The sequence below is a fragment of the Halyomorpha halys genome, unplaced genomic scaffold (assembly GCF_000696795.3).
Source record: "Halyomorpha halys isolate HHAL.00 unplaced genomic scaffold, Hhal_1.1 Scaffold343.1, whole genome shotgun sequence".
NCBI lineage: Eukaryota > Metazoa > Arthropoda > Insecta > Hemiptera > Pentatomidae > Halyomorpha > Halyomorpha halys.
Window position 1 is genome coordinate 895,362 of NW_027109758.1, and position 23,999 is coordinate 919,360.

At 28.3% G+C, this 23,999-nt stretch overlaps 1 protein-coding gene across 16 annotated transcripts in view; it reads left to right on the forward strand.

Annotated features, from left to right (window-relative positions):
* The window catches only part of Rbfox1 (RNA-binding Fox protein 1), a 230,189-nt gene that overhangs the window by 186,560 nt on the left and 19,630 nt on the right, over positions 1-23,999 (forward strand). For 11 of the 16 annotated variants that reach the window (XM_067047928.1, XM_067047931.1, XM_067047938.1 and 8 more), the window contains 5 exons: positions 3,091-3,291; positions 5,446-5,499; positions 9,622-9,714; positions 12,193-12,250; positions 16,609-16,629. In XM_067047928.1, the coding sequence (XP_066904029.1) occupies positions 3,091-3,291; positions 5,446-5,499; positions 9,622-9,714; positions 12,193-12,250; positions 16,609-16,629 (427 nt within the window). Of the gene's footprint in view, positions 1-3,090; positions 3,292-5,445; positions 5,500-9,621; positions 9,715-12,192; positions 12,251-16,608; positions 16,630-17,997; positions 18,056-23,999 lie in introns of all 16 variants that reach the window. The other 5 variants (XM_067047937.1, XM_067047939.1, XM_067047943.1 and 2 more) reach the window with 3 other exon arrangements.

The following is a 23,999-nucleotide window of genomic DNA, read 5'->3' on the forward strand; positions in this document are numbered from 1 at the left end:
AAATTCAATATTAGACGGTAATGTGAGATCAGACCATCATTCATAGTCACAGCAGTAGATCAGTCTACCAAGAACAAACAAATGATACATACATAGATACAAATAGTACCTTCATGCGGTCAACTATCTTCTTCCAATATTAACAAGATATAAGTTTCATTTCAGAAAAAAATTATTCTTCGAGATTCCATTCCATGGGACATAATTATTTTTTTTTTTTTATGCTTTTTATTTTTTCTCGTTTACTCTTTGTGACCTATTTCGTAACTGCTAATTCTGATAGGTTCGAAACCTTGCATTTTTCTACCCTTCATGATGAGTTGGAGTTTCGAATTGGACTAATATACCGTATATATCTAATACCTAAAAGGCTGCTAATCTCAAAAAAAGTAATTTTTTGAAATTGAACATTTACTCCGTCGTATTTGAAAGGAAATGATAAAAGGTCGATTGCCTTATGTTTTCCTAGATCTTTCTATTTACTCATTCCCTTCTATATTATTCACCTAAAATATTAAGTGTACAATAATAAACGCAAGTGAGTGCACGATTATTAATTTAGACTGTATAATATTGTACATTAATGAAAAATAAACGGTATGGAAGGGAAACGGGACGTTGGTTCAGTGTGAGTTAGACCTTAGGTCGGACGGGGGAGAAAAGATTCTCTTGAATTGGTTCCTCCCGTAAAGACTCCTGACAAGTTTCCGCTTTTATCGAAGGTAGGGGCCGGTAAAAGAGGACACTATTCGAATGCACCAGGCCGTCTAATTCGTTTTTATCTCTTTGGCTTCGAGTGCTGCTCTAAGTAAACTGTTTGTTTCTTCTCATCCCTTCAAGAAAGTCTCATTGGTTAATTTAAAAGAGAACCAATTTTTCTTTGAAAAATATACCAAAAAAAATTAAAAATTTGGTGTTTTATTTCCACAACTGCCGTACATAGATAGTCTGTAGTCACTGTAAAGAAAAACAAATTAAATCTTAATTAATTTGCCAGAACGTTGTACCTTCAATGAGCTTTGATACAGTTCTTAACCCAATAACTTCAAAAGACAACACATAAAACAATTAATTTTCCTTTTTCTGGAAATCATTACTATAGTTTAATGGTCCCTTATATATATATATTTGAAAAGAGATTTATTTAATTCAGTTTTATTTAATTACATTTTAATCTCAGGAAGTGCTAGCAAAATTTTTATCCGTTCGCCGTTTATTATTATGTAGTCCTCGGACATTCAATTTATTTTTAAAACACTTCTGTAAACGTTTACAGGGTTTAATTAATATTTTTTTATTTCAAATAAATAATTCCTAATATTAATTTCTAATACGACTCAACTCCAGCTTAATAGTTCTATGTACTGTTTCAAGATGAATACTTTGATCGAATAGTTTATTCTTATCTTCATAAAAGTAAGGACTTGATTCACTATGAGAAGATATTTGTTATTTAATAAAAATTGCCATTGAAATCTACACAGATTAGCTTATACAACCTGAACCCTAATACTTCTATTTTGAAATGAAATCTCTTCCCCTTATACAATTTGAACTCAGTCTACTGCCTACTTATCCAGGTTCGTTTTAAAAGTTCGTTCATACAAGGAAAGATCAATTCTTGGGTTTCTCGTTTAAAATGCTAATTGATTTTCGCAGAAATTATAAATTTTGCTTACTTTATTTTAGTTGTTTACTTAATTGATTCTCTATAAACTCAAATTTGCTTCTAAGATGGCTTTATATTCATTATGACGGAGGGTGATATGTTGCTTTGTGTCTCGGGCCATCCGTGAGAGCGGAAGTGGCAGATAGGCGGAGATGGGCAGGCTAACTAGGCAGGGCCTCCTAAATCAGATTAAGGGGGCGGTCGTAACGAACCGAGGTCACACTGCCATCATAGTTCACATATTCACCTCTCAGTAAAGTTAATATCTCTTGTTCAAGATTATTGATTAGTTATTGGCTAAAAAATCTGAAGATAAGTATTCTTAAATAATTGTTTAAAAAAGTTTTCATATATAATGGGAACATTTTGTACCATATATCTTTGGGACAAATATATAAAAATATTCTACCGTAATTAAGTGCTAGACCCTTGGCGGATTCGATGCTCATGTAGTTGAGTTAATATTGATGATATACTGGGTTGGTGAAAAATATCAATAGGTTCACTTGTAGACTCTCCTTACCAATACTTTGACTGCAAGGTTACTGAACCATCCACCCATAAATTTCTTAATTATATTAATTTTTTTACATCCAAATTTCTACTCTTTCGACCTATTTACCTAACGTAACCCGAGTATTACTTCGGCCCAATACTTATTTATCTAATTACAACTCTATTAATCTATGGTTAGATGAATGATAAAATTATTTTTAAATAACATTGTTTTCAAGGCCAAGATAATCACTGAGTGTATAAAAACGGTTTTTAATTAGACTTCACCATTATTAAACTTACTGAACCTGATATTTTCATTTCTTGGAGCTTATTACATTCCACCCTTCCATTACTTTACAATTTCTAAGGCTATATTTCATCAATAAACACTTTAACTATATTAAAATTCAAAGTCTTCTCCAATATTTTAATTTGGGCCATTAGAAGAAGACAAAACAAAAAAAAAGTACTGTGGAATCACAAAATAGTTATTATAGCTAGTTACCCAATATAATATTTTCATCCAAAAATGGTTGATTTCTTGTCACCCCTTTCATTATTCAAAACATGCTTAGTGAAATTAAACAATCTCTGATGAAAAAGACTGGCTATGATCTAATCACTTATTTTATCTTATATCGTTTTTTTCTCCCAATCTTCTAATTCTTTTTCATCCTGAAATATTTATATAAAGTGGTTTTAGTACTTTTATCAGTTTTCTTTACACAGTTGCATGTGTGATTCTTTAGCAAAGCAAATAAATATGTACATTATTATGATAAAGGCACCATTTACAGTAAACTCTTCCATAACAGAAATATTTTTATTCTGATGTATATTTATCTAAATAAAACATTATTAAAGATTATATTTTAAGATTACAGCTAATGTTAGGTGTTAAAAACTTAATTTTCTGTTGACAGCAGACTGAAGGTGAAGGAGATGGAACTCAAGCAGCAAACGGTGCTGCGAAAGTTGGTACCAGCGGAGCACCAACCTCTTCAACCAACTCCCTCGTCCCGATGGAACAGAAACCTCCAGGCCAAGCACCCCAGTCGAAGAGGCTGCACGTTTCAAATATACCTTTCAGGTTTAGGGAACCTGACCTTAGAGCCATGTTTGGAGTAAGTAAAATCTTCAATTGTCTTTGATATTAATGAAGGTAATTATATCATTGTTTTAAGTTAAATTATAATTATATACCGTATTTTAACAATCAGTTCTGTTTTTATAATTTGTTGTATAATTTTGTTGTTAATCATTCTGAAGGAGCCACTTTAATATTTTAATGTTTTTTTCAAATTGTTCAATCTCATACTACAATAACTGTAGTAGCATTTTTTTTATCTGATTGATTTGATTATCAGCCACATAAATTTAGGATATTTTTCATTAAAGCCCTATTTTATTTTGAATAATTAATATTACCATACCAATTCGGGAAGTAAATTATCACTAAGATTCATAATATAAGCACCCTAGGAAACTAGGATTTGCGGACAATTTTTATTAATTGCATACTTTTTGAAGAAAACCACTACAGAATGTGGAGATTCTGATGTGAGAAAAAAAAACCACAAAAGACCAACAAAACATTTGAAAACAGTGAATGGCAAGCATTGTTGGATAAGGTAAAGTTCAAACGCAGTATTAACTCTCCATTTGTTTGATACCCTTGAGAAAGATTCAAAAAATGGGAAAATGATTTCCACATGAAAGTGCCACTCGCCAGGTACAAAAGAAAATTATTTCTCCACCAAATTGTGACATAATGAAAAGTGGAGGTATTTCGAGAATCTTAAGCATAAAAGATCAAGATTCAGTCCAGGCAAACATTTTCATCAACTACAAGGCCAAAGGCTATGGACAGAAGATTATGCTTTGTCTTAGTGAGATCAGAAGAGGAAATGAATGAGCTGCCAAAACCTTGTAAAACTGTTAATACTGAATACTATCAACAAGTGATCAATTCGAATCAGGTTTTGTATAAAAAATAGAGTTTTTCTTTATTATAATACACCATCACACACAGCAAAAATGATCAAGGAAGCGGCTGAGTTGTTTTGTTGAGAAATACTTTTGCTTTCCGCTTACTCAGTTGACTTGGCTCCATCAGGTCATTACTAGTTGTAATAGTGTTTTACCAGTTTGAAACTCAGGTCAAAACGTCGGTATAAATAAATAATTTATCTTCCCTAAATAGTAATCTACGACCAACTATCTACACCCCATTATTACTAATTTGGACTGATGAAACAGCTACCGGTTTGCTTCAAAAGTGAAAGATTTTTTTTCTGCATGGCATCGATAAATTGTCTATGAGAGAGGAAAAATACATTGCTAAAAATAGGCAATACTGCCATTTAAATAGTATTTTTCATTTTCAAACTATAAACGTGTATTTTCTTTACGAAAATTCGGGTTTTATATTTATATTTTGTTATGAGTAGGTGGTTGCCTCGGCTATGAAAGGTAATTCAGAGATGATAAATTCATTTATAGGCTAAAACACAAATTAGACTACCTCAAAGAACTTATCTCACCTGTATGAAGGAAGGGAAAAACTATCAGTGCTGGGGAGATTGAAACATCATAAAACATGAATCCAAATAAAATTGTTCATAAGAAGTCCACATTGTCATCTTTACTCATTGGCATGAAGCATTCTAGATTTAAGAAAGTGATAGCAGACAAAGAATAGTTGAATAGGCTCATTCAACTATTGAGCCAACTTGGTTTGGCTTATTAATTTGTGAAAAGATCTAAGTTCTAACCAGGCCAGTTTTTGCCTTTATTCAATTAAGCGTGAATCTGAGGTATTTATTTTTAATTTAAATTATTCACTTCAAAAGCATTTTTAAAATCTTATAAATATTAATATTTGATTTTATCTTTTTTTTATTCTGCTACTAAGGTTTTATTCTCAATTATTTCAATTTTAACTGCAATTAGCAACATTCAATAAAGTAAATATCTCTTTAGTCTCTTTCCTCTAAATATGGCTCATTATTGTTTGCTTGCTTTTCTTTCTTCTTTAATTTAATTGTATAAAAATCTTTTAATCTAAATAACTACACTCTTGTGATAATGTATTATGAGTAGATAGATACTTGAGTTGACTTTGTTAAGGATTTGTTCTAGAGCTTTTCATCAATACACCATAGGAAAATAAACAATGGAGGATGTTAAAATAAATCACCCGGTTAACAGTTTCCATTGAAGTTTTTATTTTATTTTTTTTTATTGCTCATACTTGATTGTTTTTTTTTATTTTACAGCAATTTGGAGTAATATTGGATGTAGAAATAATCTTCAATGAGCGAGGATCAAAGGTAAATTTATTCAGTTTCTGCTTTATGCTCATGCCATTACTAATTTCATTTCATTATTATTTACCTAACATTATAAATATTCTATATTTATATAAATTATATACTGAGCTTATGAGTTCTTCTACAGTTACCATTTGTTATCTATTATATGTAAGAAGACAATTATATTTATGTTCACCACTTTAGACACAAATTTTTAATGAAATTTTAATTCTATAGTTTTGTAATAGTTCATCATTCAGCTTAACCTGTTTTAATAACTATATTGTGTATAGAAATTAAAAAGTATAATTTTTTAAAAAAGATGAATGTTGAACTTTCACTACCAGAGCGATAACTTATTTAATATTTATTGAGGAGATATGTAAGAATTGTCATGGTTGATAATTAAAATTGTTTAATAATTGTGGGTATGTTTTAAATGGCAATATTCTTGATCAGCTGAGAGCACTTTAAAGTTATTGCTCTGATACTAGAATTAGTTTGTTCAGGGTCATTTTTGTTTTTGTTTTGTTTTGTTTTATTTAATTTCTTTATTTTTTCCCCTCTCCTCATTGAATCCCAATATAATTTTTATTTCTAGAAACTGATCGTTGCCGAATAGATAGCAGCAGTGGTTAGTGAATTGTCAGCTCAGTCCCCCAATAACAGGAAAGAATGTACGAACGTTTCTCACACAATTCATGTCCGATCTGTTTGTGCATTTGAAAGATTTTGTCTGTGGCACCATGGTGAATCAGATTCTCTTAGCCGCTATTGTTGGTTGCATACTGTACAAATATACACCACCAAAGGCAATATTTTTTTAAAGTTTTTATTTACTATTTTTTTATTTTGGCATATTCAACTTCTCTCTAATACTGCTGCTAAAAATTAAGAAAATATATTTTTAAAAAAGATGCATCATTGTCCTTATTAATTACATTTTGTTATTAATTTGAAATTTTTGGTAACTAATGCCTTTAATTGCCTGAAAACTTCAATAAGTGACTGATACTCATTGGAGGATTTTGATTTACAAAGCCAATTATGTGTACAGCATGCTTAATTTCTTGTTTCATCACTTTATTAAACTTTTAGCTATTTTAAAAGCGGTGCTAATAATTTTTAATGTAGCACACTTAATTAGTGTTTGGTTTGAATCCCTCATTTTGTGAAGTAGAAGGTTCCGCCACAGTTCCTTTTTGTGCCGGGTATTGCAATTTTTTAAAGTATAGTTATTTAAATTATTTATATTGTGTTGCTATGACACTTTGGCATCTAAATTTTACAAGATCTTGCGTATGCCAAATGTTTTCAGCTTTTTTATTGCACCTTTGGCTGTTCAGTATTTTAATTTTTGGTGATTGATGTGAGTGAGATATAGTTAGTGAAAACAAGAAACCTCTCTTTTTTTTTTCTTTTTCTTTTTTTTTTAAATGAATAGATAATGAAATAAAATGTTAAGTAAGGAAAATTTTCTCAGCATGACTGGAGTAATTGTAGTACCAATCCCGATCGTGTTTAAAATTAAATTTGAATCATCTAATTATTAACCATTTCAGTCATTGCATGATAATAGTATACCCCTTCTTTTGGATAATACCATATTCTTGAAAAATTGTCTGAGGTTATTTATGAGCTGTAAATTCATTAACAGATTGTCTTAAATATTAATTTCAATTTTTTCTTCCATAAACATATAAATATTTTCTTTTCTATTAGTTTTAACAAAGCACAAGTTTATGTTTAACAAGGTGGGATGTCGATGTTGACAGTTGCCCTTTATGTGTTGTCATACTCACTAATAAGTTCCAGATATACAGACTACAGAGCATGTCAGCGATTAATACCTACTCTTCTATTTCTCTTTCTTTTTCTATTTGTATCTCCTATCTCAGATTCTGTTTGAACAAGTTTTATTTATTTATTACAGTTTGTTTATCTTGTGCGGTTTCTCTTTGCAGAATTTAAGTTATTTAGTCAGACAAGTATTTTCATTATTTAGGTTACTGTTTTTTAAAAAACAAAAAATTATATAATTATCTTCATTTGTGAAGAAAGTTTAATTGATCTAAATAACATAGTTTTTTAATATTTTATTGTATGTTTAAGGTGTAGTTAACTTATACATGCCGTTTTAATTTGTTGTTTAACTACGAAATCATAGTAATAGATATGTAAAGCCTTGATATAAAATATCAAACAATAATTGTTTTATCTTATATACCAGACTTGGGCATTATTAAAATATTTTTTATTTATTTAATCTTTTTCAAATTAAAAATAGTTTATTATCGAAATTTGTCAAGCAACTACTTACTGACAATTTTCTACTCTCACAATATTAAGTGCTAGAAATTTCATTTCACACTTTTACTTGATATATTTCTTAAACGCATTTGCTAAATCATTATAATATATTAAATACTTACTTGAAAAAAAAAAAACAATAAATTTTTGAAATAAATTATGTATTCTTAAATACAAAAATATTTATGATTTGTTATGTGTTATGGAAAAAAATTCCCAAGTCCGGAGTATACCTACTTATTAGTCGATTTGTTGGCAAAATCAAGTTTTATCCTCGATATATTAATGTGAATCTACTTGTCTGACTTAAAGAAATAAGTGTGTAAATATAGAACGAAACTTGTTGCTTTCGTTATTCACAGCTTAGCTTAGACGAAAGCCTGATATGTGTGGTACACATAACGTAGTGCCCGGTAACGTGATTTAGCTTTTGAAATTAATTATGGTTGTATTTTTAACTGACCAAAAGAAGTGATTTGCCTGTTTTTATTTTCGGCTGGCATGTTAGGGCAAATTGTGGTGGTGGTGGTCATATTTTATTATTTGTTATTTATATTACAGTATGTTAGGAGTTGTATCACATAAGGTACAGCACTGCATACAATGTTTTTTGGTTTATATGACACTCAAGACTGTTCATTCTATCACATAAATTACTCCTTGCTTACAGCTGCTTCTACTTCAGAATTATTTTGTTTTCTTTTTTATTACATTTAATGTGTCCTTTGTTTGTTATTTTTAATTTGTTTATATGAATATATATATACGTATATATATTTTTTTTTTTTTAATATTTCTTTAGCCCTTAAAGTAGTTAGATCCATTCCATTTATTTTACATCTTGCGTAAGGTTATATTATTGAATGTGTGTTGAGGCCGTCATGTAAACCCTATTATTTCTTTAGTAACCACCAGAAGATCTATACAAAAAAGCTGTGGATGATCTGTGATTTAATTACTCACTTTGCACTGTAGAATATGTTATAAGTTTGTACAGTAATCTGGCTGCTTACTCCACTATGGCTCGCAGTGGTATATTTTAACAAAGATTTGTGTAGCTGGGCCCTGCCAGTCATCTCTGTACTTATGTTTTATTTTAGTGATTCCCTAATTATTTTTTTTTTCACTGTTTATTATTTAAATGGGTATTTTTTCTAATATTTTATCATCGGTTTTTAATAACCACTTATAGTAATTATTTGTCATATTGAAAATCAATGTATGGCAATATAAAAAAAATTTATATTTACATATACATATGAATATGTTATGAAGAATATTAGTTAATGAACTAATTGCATGATAAAAATTGCTGCACTTTATTATAGTATATTGTAGTTTTTCTTGAACTTTCAAGAGTGTTAACATGTATCAATTTTATTTAATTTTGTTTATAAAGCAACATGCCAATGTGAAATTTTGTTTAAATTAAATTTGAATGCTTGAAAAATATAAACCTTTTGTTAACATTCAAGAAGTACTGACAAAAATATGATTTGGTCCTTTATTTCTGTTCTTTATATTTTGGTACATGACCCAATTTTATTGCCTTTGTGCTATACAATTATCCCATGTATTAATCATTGATAAAACAAAAATGTCTGCAATATTTTTTTTTCTATTTATATGGTTTTTGTTTACATTTTTATTTGTTTTTCATTAAAAAAAGAAAAAAAATTATCTAGGGATGATCTGACATGTGTTGCACGTTGGCCCCTCCCCTTTTGCAGAAAAAAAAATAATGGAAGATAATTTTTTTTTTTAAATTAATTTCTCTATAGAGATAATTGCAGTTGTTTACATTGCATGTTTTGTCTGTGTTGCATGTAGGGGTTCGGTTTTGTAACTTTCGCAAATAGCAACGACGCGGACACAGCACGCGAGCGGCTCCACGGCACAGTGGTTGAGGGAAGAAAGATTGAGGTGTGCATGAAAACCTGTTACTACATCTGGTAGCACATAACATAAGTACATTTATTACCTTTGTAACAAAACCTTATTATTTTTACGAAAACCTCTGACAAAGCACGTCACCACTACAAACTCTCGCTTTGTGGCGCTTACATGTAATCTGGCTCATTAACAACGAGCATGAATTTGTATAATGTATTTTTTATTTGATAATTATAATTGATTATCACTTCTTAAACATTAGTTTTATATTATAACTATGGAATGTATATATTATACATATATAAATATATTTGTTAATTATAGGTATTAGGCAGTTAAGTGGTAATAGTCACTTTGTGTCTTTGTTGTCATGTCACTCTTGTTCTGTTTCACTATGTATATGTAGGATAAAACCTAAGGTATGCATAGTAATCCAGAATTCTCTTTAATAACAGTACAATAGATTAAATTTTAAATGAGTAGTTTTGTTTAATTCCTGCTTTTAATTAGGTGAATATTTTGTTAACCAAAAGTGCTAATTAAATAGTATGTAGTTTTTGCCTTGAGAATGATGCTTGATAGTAATTAGAAAGTTCTTTAAACAAAACTTTGCATAGTTTTAAGATATGTGTCATTTTTTATTCATCTTGAATGTTTCTTTTACCTAATCTTTTCTCTATTTTTGTTTGTTTATTATGTTGCTTTCTTAATCCTCAAGATTATTTCAAATAACTTAAAATTTATTGTACTTATTAACTGCTTTCAAATATTGTCTTTGTTGAAGCAGTGTTTTCAATGCGACCACATAGTGAGTTTATGTAGAAAGGTGCCGCGAATCAGCAAAGCAATGTCAAAGACTTTCCTCTGGGATTGAGCTCATTAAATTCTCGTTTTCATATTATTACTACGGTTTTTTATTTGATATTTGTTATGACTGTTTATCTATTAGTTTTGAGAATCAGTGAGGAGTGGGTATTATATGGTTATTGCGTTTGACATTTCTTTGCTGAAAGAGCTCTTGTCTGCCTTAGAAAATTCACTGGGCAGGGGGTTAGCCTTCTTTTATCGAAGGTAAGAAGATTACTTTTCATTATTTCTCTCAACTATTTACATTTTTATTTAGAAAAAAAAAACATTTTTACTCCATGAATCTGATTCTACTTATTTATTTATCTCAACAGCTTTATTTTTGTTGTTGATGATTCTTTCTTGTGAATAAATATTATTGATTATAAATAGTTCATTAAAAAATAATCATTCAAAATCATTTATTTAATTTATTAACTGTATTTTTTTATGATTGGATGCACTTTTTCTTTCTTAAATTTACTCTGTACAATGATACTTTAAATATCATCAGATTTATGGGGTAATTTTGTGTCAGTTATTAAGGTTTTGTAGTAAGATACAAAGGTTTTTATTTATTTATTTTTAAAAATTTAATTTAATAGCTTATACTAATATAATGTTAGTTGTAAACTAGCTTGTAAAAAAACAGCTCTTACATGAGGAAACAGTTAAACAGCTCTTATAAGGAATCAATTAATTTCAAAAACATAATTATATTATTTAACCTAGCTTTATGAAATGAAAAGTTTTAAAAGGAAATAACCCCTCAAGTGAAATTACTTGAATATAACTCTTCAAGGACAAATAATTTTTTTTTTTGTGCTCTCTTATTTATTTTATGTAAAACTTAGTACTAACTGTTGTTTTTTTACATGCTAGTTTACTATACTTGGAATAGGTATAAATAGTCTTAAATTCAATTCTATGGAAGTCTTTTATTTGATTAAATAATGTTGTGGCAACAATTTTGTTTTGAATTAAATAAAAATCTTCAGTTTCCTATTAAATAATCATTCCAGTTTCTTCTGTGCAATTAATAAGTTTCCATGCCTAATATTCTCAAACTAGAACATTAAGGAGGGATTATCTTACAAGCTACACCATTCTATTCTAGCCGGTGTATGGAGGCAAAGATTTATTATATGAATCCACCACGAAATAAAAGTCAATTCCTGCAGGCTAGATTAGGACCTGTTTAGAAATTGTCAATATGTAGCATCAATACTAAGGTCAAAATTTATCCAATGTATCTGCAATAAATTCTAAGTTAAATCTACCCCCTCCCTTCCAATCCCAATGCCAGATTTGAACCGTCATTCTGCTTATAACTCAAGTATACTTGGAGTTAGTGACCCCCAACATGCTCCACATCCACTAGTTCCTAACTAAAATGAGGCTATCCAATCTCATACAGCTGTTGCACCTAGCAAGGTGTTTATTATTATTGATCTTCTCTATTGAAGGAGAGTGAAATAGTTAATTAAAAAATATTGTTGTCACAATTTTATTACTTATATATAATATATAATAAGCATTTCCTTTCATTTTTATTAATTTTCTTCAATAAATCTATTTCGTACATAGTTTAATGAATAGTTATTTAATTTTCCTAATTTCACTGCAAAATGTAGTCTGATTATTCCTTCTGTTTTCACTAAGGTTAATATGGCGACTGCACGAGTTCAAACAAAGAAACCCCCTACTATTCCAAACGGAGGTGAGACCTGTTTACACATTTTTATAGCTAACTGGTTATATGAATTTTTTTTTTTTATCTTCTAAAATTTTTTAATCATTTAAATATTATACAATTTTTACATTTATTGAAATTTTTTTTTTAATATTTCACCTTTTAATATAGGTTTAGTTACCAGGTAGTTATAGTGCTTCAACTGGCCATATTCTGATATTGTTAAATGATTAAAAAAAAATAATGAATAAGAAACTTGCACAAAAGCTTTAGTATATAATCTCTATCATAAACTTAGCACCCTGCATTCAATATTATTCTTATTTGCTATGTGATATTATATTAAAAGCTTTACCCGTTGTGTTTATTATACTAATTTTTAAATTTTGGTTTTCTTTAAAAAATAACCATGCCTTTTTTTTTTCAAATGTGAATGTTCACATGGTTGTGAAATTATCAGATAAGTAATAATTGGGCAATTATAAGTGTAGTTGTAGTTTTCAGTAGTTGCATGCTTAGATTATTAGTATTTTATTAAATGTCATTGTATATTTGTTGTATGATTTAATAAGGATGTACACTCCTACAATTAACGTTTTTCAAGACACACTAATCTGAAGTTTAAATAAATATGTTTTTATATATTTTAGCTTGTTGTGAAATGAGTTGAATCTTTGTGGTTTCTCCTCATTAATATGTTGGAGGAGTCAATCTGAAATTAATGCTTGATGCTTGGAGATAGGAAAAATTCATTTTTATATTTCATCACTTAATGCTCCAGTCCCCATCCTCATTATTTAAACAATAAGGTTCTCCACCATAACTTAATGGCTATAAAAAAGTATTTGTTATTATTAAATTTTGGATATGTCTACTTGATCATGCGTGAAAACTATATTAGTGATGGTCTTGTTATTTGTAGTCTTCATATGGAAATTTAGTTAGTTCTATGTTCATTGAAAATTAAATCTCTTTTCTAAACAAATCATTGTCTAAAAGAAATTCAGTATTTAACGGAAATAATTATGCTATGTATAAATGTTCATTCCCCAATGAGCCTTTCTATCTACTGAGTGTAAATGCTTCCCTTCACCCAAAAAAATAAAGTTTATATAATAAAGTGTTATTAATCAAAGAAAATTTTTAACAATTAATCAATTTTTTTTTTTACATTTTGACCTTCCATTTATATATTTTTTTCTTTCCTGCTTTCAGGTCATAACAAAAATGCAATAGTTTTTATTAATATAAATCAAACACTATTGTATATTTATTATGATTTGAAGGCAGAAAATAAAATAAAAAAATCGATCAAATTATTAGCATACTATCAGTGACTATTTTAAACATAAGAAAAAAATAAAAAAAGTTACTTTTAAATCTGATACATATAAGGTGTTAAAAAAGAAAATAGTGGCAAATGCATTAGAAATAATAATGTATTCAGCGAGGCAAACAGAAAATATTTTATCTTTAATTTCAACACTCATTTTTTTCTTTAAAATTTTATTTGTATCAATTATTATTACTTATGGTGTTGTCTGCACAAATTACAAGTAGTTTGTCTGGTACCTGGGGAATATCAGAAATGTTGATAGATTACAGAACTGAACCTAAAAAAATGCTGCCCTGCAGCACTCTCTCCCTCTCCTAAACTGAATCTACAATAGTTGTAAATCACCCCGGTTAGCAAAAAAAATTTGGGGGTTAGGAATTATATTGGTTGCCTTGGAGATTATAGACCTACTTAGGTAATGCAAATTAAATTTTTTTTAAAATACTACAAAATATCAATATACCACTTGTTATCCCTTGATATAAATTAGGTAGTTAACTTTTTTTTTTTTGTGAATATCTTGATGGGAATGGATTATTTAGGGTACATTTCTGGATCTGGGGAGATACATTTAGGGAGATAACTTTTTACTTTTTCGTCAATGTTGGGACCCATATGTTAGGTTATTTTTACTGCATTAGGGCTACATGAGATGTAAACATTTCAATTTTCATGATAATAACTAAATACTTTCTGGTCTTTTAAAATCAAAAAGGTGTTGGAAATAGAAAGATATATAGGAAATGAAAAACTAAGTAAATACCATTAAAAAAATTTAAATGATTTTAAAATAATTTAGAAATATGTATTTTCGCATAATAATATAATTTACATTAGGGTCTAATTCATTAACAGCACTAAAATAATTATAAATAATAACTTACCTACGTGGACTTTCATTTCTAAATGGAAAACTTTGAAAAAAATCGGTATTAATAAATGACTACTTAGGGAAGTGGGTATTTAAGCGAGATAATAGATGCAGGAAAAATGAAGGACACATGCTCACTAACATTTTTCTAAACAAAGATTACATGAAGTCTTTTGTGTTGCTATAATCAAGTCTCTATTTACAATTGTAAATAATAAAAAAAATATATGTTTGTATAAAAATAATAACCTCAAAATTATTTTTAACTTGATGGTTTAACAAACTCAACTTGCATTGAGGTAGTAGATTTTGCTTACCGATGTTTTGTTTGGTTTCTGAACAGGTCAAGTGGAACCAAAATTCACCCTGAATAAATCCATAAATCTCGGGAAAAGTTAATAATCAATTACAAACTTTAAATAAACAATAATGAGTTATCTATATGTACTACCCTGTTTTAACACCATGGTGGGGAGGGGGGAGTCAAGTTTTCATTTCATGGGACTGTCACAGAAATTAAAGTCGACCTCCCAGGCCTGATAGGACTCAGCGCTGCTGTAGTTCTGAGATTGTAAAATCTTACACTTCTACTCCCTCAGCTACAGACGGCCCACAGCAGTTACAACCTTGTCAAACTGATGTACTAAGTCTTTATGTGCACAATTATTACTGAATATTGATAATTTAAATTTTTTTAAACCCTTAATGTAAAACCCCTAAAAATAGGGGAAGAAATAAAGATCACCTTTGCTGTGGAATGCTGAATGAGATGTCTTAGGAAAGTAAATTAAATAAGACAAGAGGATAGACCTTTTTTGGAATATTAAAAATATTGAAATAGGTAGAAGTATCTGACTGCATTGGATAGGGTTTTAGTTAACGTGAATATATCTAGAAAGGTTTTTTTCAAAGGTTGTTAACTTTAGAGAAGATAGAAGGATTACCATTCAGTATTGTTTCACTAACATGCCTTTTACATCTCAAATTTATTTTTGTAGCCCTAATGATGTCTATGGATTAAAATATCAGCTTGAATAACAAAAAAAAATAGTACAGAGCAACTTTAAGGAATTGATGATTTATTTATTCGCTTAGTTAATACTCAACCAATGTAATGTATCTTTATGTATAAAGCACAGCTATTCATCATTAAGTATTTTAATGGGATAGTTTGATTTTTTATTTAAATATTGTGTTTAATATCAGTTCTAAAGTTATCCCGTGTTTTATGTCACACATATTTACTTAACTGACTTCTTTAGTTATAAAGGTCACTGCTTGTTTAAAACTATTGATGGAATGTAATTTTTTTAATTACTTATAAATAAATGATTCAGTTTGAAAAAACTTGAAGAATACATGATGCCTAGAGAAATATATCAATATGTTTCTGGATCCAATAAGATATTTTGAAATTTCATGTATTAATTTTCTGAATTTGGTCTAAAATGGAATTTAAAGCCCTTTATTTATGAAATTAACATTAGTGATAATTTAGTAACTATGTCTTTCTAAATTTTTATCAGATCTAGTTTTTGCAAGGTAATAAGTAATTGAAGAAAGTTACATATTTAGACTACTTGTTTTTGTTTTATTTTTTTTTTCGTTTCCATTTAACTAGTCTGCATGTGTTATTTCCCATTATTACACATAACATTTTTGTCATTTTAGTATTTCTCGCTAGGAGTGGGAGTGTGCCTCATACGGGTGAGCCGTCTCGCTTAATTCGCTACAATTATCGGAGCTTTGTATGCTTATTATTTCTTGTTTTGTTTGGTTATCATTTTTAGGTTTTTTTATTTATATGTAAGCGGTTTGAGATTTATTTATTCATTATTCTATGCTTCTTTCTTTTTTATTTCAGGTTTGGAAATTTTTGAATAAAAATTTATTTAATTTTGTAGTCCATCAACCTTTTCATCTCACTTTTTAGAGTTTCATATTTAGCACATGCATTTTTTCTGTTCTAAAAATAAATGTACATGATTGATATATTTAGTCTGCATTTAAATTATTTTATTTTCTAAGGTGCATTTCTGTTTTTATTTGATTTACAAAAAATTAGAAATGACTTTTTATTTCTAAATTTTATAGCTTGATTTACTTTTATGTAGAAAAATATTAAATTTCTAAGGTCAGCATGGAAGATTGGTTTTGATACGTTATTTCTTGTTTCAGTTTGCCTCCAGTGGCCCGAAGGTATGTTGAAGAATTCAGATATTAGCTTTTTTTTACTATATAAATATTTATCCAATTATGAATTTATTATTAATACACATGCATGCAACACGCTTACCGACTAAATAGCCTGGCATGAGTCAGAAGATATAGTAAAAATTATGGTGAAATCTTAATATTTGTGGCATCTTTTTAAACTAATGGGTTTTGGAGTTCTAAACCTCAATTGCTGTAATAGACATAGTGTCCTGCTAGAAGCTTCTCTATGGTTATATTTTTGTGCTAAGCAGGCCACATCTCATGAGGACTAACATTGAGAAATTCATTTTCTTTCTCCTACTTTTGATTTATGTATTCATTTTTATTTTTATTTTTTTTTAAAAAAACATTGAGACCTCTAGAAGTTGAACTAAATTAAAAAGAAAAAAATTAAATTCCTGGATATAATTTCGTGCGTATCAACTGGTAAACTCACGAGCACATTGTAGCCTTAAAAGGTAGAACATTTATGTATCTTGTTATCTATTTACTAAGTGTTATTAATTATCTAACATTCACAGGCATGATGAGAACTGTAGATAAAGCCAGGAATAACTGTGACGTAGCTGTATATTACATGTTTTTAATAAAAACTATTAAATTAATGTGGCTGATTACTTTTGTCTATGTATATTTAAGTATTTTAGTATTTAGTTTATATGTGTTTGTTGGTATTTTTAAAATGAGATATGGTCTACCTATATGAGTAAAATAAGAAATTCAAAGTAGTTAATATTTAAAGGCTTAATGTTTCTATACCTCTAACATTGTTAAATCAAACCTAATTCTCGTTTTAATTTGTGTCTTTTCAAAAATTTCTTGAAACTTTTTTTTCAATATTAGTAATTTTATGGTCAGGCTTTATTTTATCTTTTTTTTTTATTCCTTATTTATTAATTTACGAAGGTATAGTTTATAAGAACATTGGTTTCACATTATCTGGTCATGTATTTTTGTTTGGTTTAGAACTAATAATATTTATGTTTGTTGACTGAAATTTCTAAAAGAATTATTAAGTTTAAATCTATGAGCAGTGAAAATAATAAGCCTGTAATATATGCAATCTTAAATTTGCATACTTATTTCTTCGTCTAACTCAGAAAGATTTAGTATATCACTGAAGACGATTCAGATGTAAATATGGCTTGATATTTGAAATCCAGTCTGGATTTTTTTTTTGCTGAGAATTGCATGTTTTGACAACTGTTCATCGGGTGTAAAACTTAATTTAAAACTAGGTTGGTTTGTTCTTTTTATGTCAACAATGATGAAAGTGTCATTTTTTAAGATGTAGGACTAAAACTAGGCTAGATAACGTGGAAACTAGTTGAAGTCGTGCTATTAATGCAGGGTACAGATTGGCTGCAACTTGGCCGTGGTTGGCTGCACTGAGTCGAACAAGGCGAAGGTATATCGTGCCAATATGACTTTGTTTGCTACCCAACTTCCAACGCACGTTATATTCCGTACCCTTACTAATTCATCTTGTTCCTATGAAGATGTTTTGCTACCCCATCTGTTTCTTTAAGCATTTTATTAAGATACATTAGCTGTTATTAGTTAATTTATTATTTTTTTGTTTTTGGTTTGTTTTGTAAATATGGTATTGTAGAGAGCTATTTTATCAGACTTTGTTTAATTGCTCAGCATTCTCATCAGGATTTGTAAGCATTGTCCAGAGTATGCCTTCATTTGAAATGGTTGTAGAAAGAATGAGCATTTGAGATCCAATAAGCTTTTGGTTTTTGTTCATATTGGTTTGTAATTAATTTTTTTTTTTTGTATAAAACCTTTTTGTTTTTAAAAGCATAACCTTTTGTTCCTCTTTTTGTATTGTTTTAATCATACGTTTAAACAATAATAATGAAGTTGCATTTTTGTTTTGTTTTTTCTTAAACTATTATTTTTACCCCTTCTTTTCTTATATTTTTCATTTTCTATCAGTCTAAATGTTGTTTTTTCTTTATATATATTTATAAAATTACTTCATTATCTTGATTTTGAATTTTCGATGTTGTGTTTCAGATACACATTTTTATTTCCTTCCTGTATTTTTTTTGAAAGGTTATGCTACTAATGATGTTGGTAAATTGTTGCATGAGGGGGCTCCAGACTGCTATCTCTTGGCCATGCCAGGGTTTTCACAAGTTTGGGAAAGTGAAATTGTCTTAAAATCTTTGGCCTTTTTTTTGAAATTACTAAATTTTTTCTTATACGTTACATTATGTGTTGCATAATTGTGTATGATGTACAGTTTTTATTTTTATTTTATTACTTTTTTTTCATACTGTGTTTATCTTAAATCGCATGTGTTTAAATAAAACATGCCAAAAGTGGTATCTTTATTGAAATAATTAAAGTTAATATTATAGAAATCACTTTAATTGGCTGCGGCACGTTTATAGCAAGTTAACAAACAGCCAAATGACTTTGTCTTATTGACAAAGATAAATTCAACATTAGAGAAATAGCTTTAATTTATCACTTTTTAAAACTAGTATTAAGAGTCACCACAATAAAGTTTTAAACATAATAGATGCCTGTTTTGTCGCCTTATTGTGTCTTCTAAACATTACAAGTAGATTTGTGGTACTCTGGTGCTATGCTACTTCTTTTATAGACTAAATTGCATTTGCTAAAGGTATTTCCTAAAACTTTTTATGTTTTTTTATTTATTATTTATTTTATTATTTTTTATTTTATTTTTTTATTTTGGTGGAGTCTATTTTTTCATCATATAAGACTATGTTTGTGACTGCATGATAACTCTTTGCTCTCATGTGTAGTCAAGGTAATTATAAATGTTGCCGCGGAGATTGAAAATTGAATTAATCATGATAATTGGTTACTAAATGATATTTAAAAAAAATTAAATTCTTAGTTATAAAAAAAAGTGCAAAAATGTACATTGCAGGCTTTAATTTAAAAAACATTCATTATAATTTTAATTGTGATTGCCAAGATGGTACCAATAAACTGAAGGAGTTACTTATTACAATTTTTTTGACGATGAACCAATAAATCATGTGATGTGACAGTACCTATTGTAGGCAGTAGTTGATCATCCTGAGTAATGTTTAGTATTGACTTCAAAGTATACAAATCACTTTTAGTTACTATCCTTGCCATTCTCCAACTCTAGGGCAAGCTGTTACCAACCTAAAATAGAAATTTATTATCTTTATGAATCGTATGTATTATTTCTGTAGTATGTAATATCCCCCTCCTACTCATCTTTTCTATGGTATGATTTAAGAAAAAAGAAGTGTTTTTAGTAATTGTCAAAAATTAATTTGTAATTTCATTTATATCTAGTTAAATATAATTTACAGTACTGAACTGTATGAACTGATGATTCACTGCTATTCATCAGTCTTAAAGATAATTCCATGTACAGGAAAATATCAATTATTCATTATTTACGTATGTTCTTATTTAAGAGATGTATTATAAAAATAATAATAAAAAAAAAAAACAGTTTATTGCTAGAATGAATGATTCGGATGGTTGTCAAAATAGTAGACAAATGATTAATCTTTGTACTATTTTGGCCACCACCTGCACCATGTTCCTTCATTAAATATTTCTATGGTTCAATTTAAAAAAAAAATTCAATTACGAAGTAATTATTTCTTGTTGGTACAAAGACAAAGTGGTGTATCTGCCAATTTTGCTGCCTTTGGTTTTGTTGTAGTCTAACGTTGTTTTTCCATTCTCTTCACAATGCCAAAATTACCTAACTAAATTTGTGAAACTGATCAAAAATTAGAAATTAGAAATTACACGAGACGCCACTTTTGGCATTGGATCTACTCTAAAAACAAGTTTCTGAAAAAAAAAAAAAATCGATATATAGAAATTCTCAATCTATAGATGTTCAATTTATAGCAATTCAAATATGTTTTCCTAAGATAATACTGAATATTTCCACTTCCATTTTGACTATTATTAACTATTTAAGTGTTCTTTGCCTAAAAAGATGTTTTGATTTTTATTCTTTTAGTTTCTAAGCAAGATTGGTGGTTTTAAAGTAATCATGTTTCTTAACCACTTTTTTTTTTTATTTCAATCAACGTAGTGTAGTGTAATTGAGGTTGTAAGCTGCAAAACTTCTTAAATATTGTTTTTTTTTTTTTTTTTTGAGATGTCAGTTTTATTATTTATTACCCGTATGACTTTTTTTCAGAACGAGTCTAAATCACTCCAAATTAACCCCTTCCTTAATTTTTTTATGCTTAAAAATTAATTGTTCAAAACTCTACGTCCATCAATCTCCAGGGTACTGTTTAACTACCTATATCAAATAATGAAACTTTATAATTTCAATATTTGCCAAGGATATTCGAAGTATTAAAAAAAGGAATCTTTGTTATTAACACATGGAGTGAGACCAAGAGGAATAAAATGTCACTGAAAGAATTAGTGGTTTTTCATGGTCATATCATCCGAATAATCTGCTGTGACTGGCTCTGACTCCACTAGACATGGCTTTGTGAAGTAAGCACTTGTGGCAGTGGCCAAAATCTGGAAACATAATTAATTTTATGTAAAGATAGCATATTTTTATAAAATAATCTTTCAAGGCATATTAATTTTTTTTAATGATTTTTTTTCAAATTATGACTTTTCGCATACTTTGTGTGCCTTTAGGTTTGAGTGGTATAAGAGTGTAGCAATAAAACTAATAATATAAAATGACAATGTAAAAGAAATCAGGAAATATATGTGTGTGTGTGTGTGTGACAATATTAAATATAATACATAAATTATTTAGATTTCATAAATATAAATACAGTTCAAATCACAAGCAATTTCACATATCAAAATTATAAATAACCTAGTTCATCCTGATGAAGGAATTTTATGATGTAAATACTAGGATTTCATGACATAGCTAAAATAAGGTTGTTCCAACAACCACTGCTGATTGCCCAGAACTGTACAGAGCTTGCATAGTGCAAGTTTTTCTTTTCCAAAACCTGTACTGCGCATGCTCCGGACAGTCAGAAGTGGTTGTTGGAACAGACTTATAAAAATGCACCTCATTTTCATGTTCATAGTCACTGGTGATCTTTTCTCATTTGTGTCACTCAGCATTCTTACCTTTCCTTAGAAAATCATTTATTGAATTTGCTTATTCTAATCTAATCTTAATTATGTTTCATGATTTTTCAGACATTTTCCTTACAATATGTCGAGAACGACTTTGTTATGTTGAATCAAGTTTTTCCAATTTTCATGTTTTTTGGAAATTATTTAATATAATATTTATAAAACAATTGTTAATTTCTTTTTTATAAGCTATTTTTTGGTATTCAATAATTTTAAACTTTTAATCAATCTTAATTCGTTACTACATAGTATATATGTATGTTGCTTAACAGAAATTTTTACTTATATAATTATAATATCTAATATTATGATTACTTAATAATAAATAATTCAGAACATACTTTTTTTTTTTTAAGGAATAAACAGCAGAAATGGTAGAACTTCGAATAAATAATTTTCTGTAATTTGTTTTTATTTTAATGTTACAGAGAAAATCTGTATGTTACATGTATATAAATATTTATAATATGTATTATTAGTATGGTGATGTATCACAGTTATCATTAGGATAGACAATCTTTATTTATTATTTTTAATGCCTGGAAGTAATGACATGGTTAGTTGGTAATTGAACCATGTGCCATGAAACCTGGTTGCATTAAGCCATTTTTAAAATTTTCTACTTCTACAGTAAAAAAAAAAAAAAGATGTAGTTATCATATCTTCTGAGTCTGGATAGCTCCTATAGATAGCTGATTGACCTACTATCATTTATACCTAAGTCCATATATATTTCACTTAATTTTTTTTTATTGAAGTAGATTATGTACTCCACTGTAATGAGCCGTGATTCTGCCCAAAGACTCCAAAACAAATTACTTAACATGGTTCTTTGTATTTGGTAGATTAGGTTAAACCTTTATATTACATTTCTTATCCCAAAAATAAATTACTGTGATTTCGTTTTAAAGTCAGTATCATATAAATAGCAATGTTTTCTTGTACTTACTTGAAAATATTGAGTTTAATTGATATTCCTAAATTAAAAGTATGCTGCCTATAATTTTATGTCTATGTAGATATTTTTATCCAAAAATAATTTAAATAGATAAATTTAAAATTATGAAGAAGATGGTCGGGGGCGAGAGCTAAAAAAGATTTTTAACATCAGCATTGTTTTTTTTTTAGTCTTTATGAAGTTCTTGTGGGGTAAATGATTAAATATCGGAAAATAAATAGTTCTTAACTATTTCTTGTTTCCTTTTGACCACACTCCCGACCATCTTCTTCATTTGACAATAAAACAACAAATAACTTAATTTTTTTTATTTGTTTTTTTGATTTTGAGTTGTTTGTTATTATTGGGACAATATCTCCATAGATCCTCAGGTCAACAAACACTTGAGATCATGATTACTTGGTTTGAGCTGCCAACAAAACAAGGGTAGAGTTTTGACTTTCCTCGGAGTAACAACCACCTGTAAATACTTGTGTTTCCTTAAATATGTCATTTTTGACACGGGTTTCATCAGCTTGCCATCTTATATGAATTAACTAAATGGAGGCAGCTAATTTTAAACAATAATTGATTGAAATTAAAGATTTGTTATATTTTTTTTACTATTGAGGTCACAATGTTATAGATGAGTTTCTTAATATTCTGAAATGAAATATATCTTACTAATCAAAAGATTCTGGATTGTTTAATGTAAAACATTTTATTCACTTCCAACCGGTACAATGATAATATTGTAAAAATTCACTTAGATAATTGACCGTAGCCTCCAAATGAATAAATATGACGTAAAATAATATAAGTTTTTTCATTACCATTGAATGTTTACAGTTCTGTTTTGTCATTGTAGTTTTCTAACTTGCATTATAGACCATCAATCATCTGTGAACCAATATAGAATGGTAAAAAGTGTTGGTGGAACAATTTTTCCTGCTGTGAAAAGTAGTTATAAAAATACTTTTGAAAGAATTTAAAATTTTCTTTTATTTTTTTTTTCATTTTCCAATTATAGTATCAATTTATTATTCAATCTTACTAGTTATTTTTGTCTAGATGAATAGTGTCCTGCTTCATTTTAAATTTTCACCTCATTGAGAACTATATTCAATCTTATTTTAATATTTTTAAAGTTTTCATAGAATAAAGACATTTTAATTATATTTTATTCTTCACAGCAAGCATGATATAATTTTTGTTTAGATATTCAGATAATTGATGATCTTGTTGCATTAACATTTGATTATTAAATGCATTGCGTATTTTTAAACGTATATATCTAATTTTT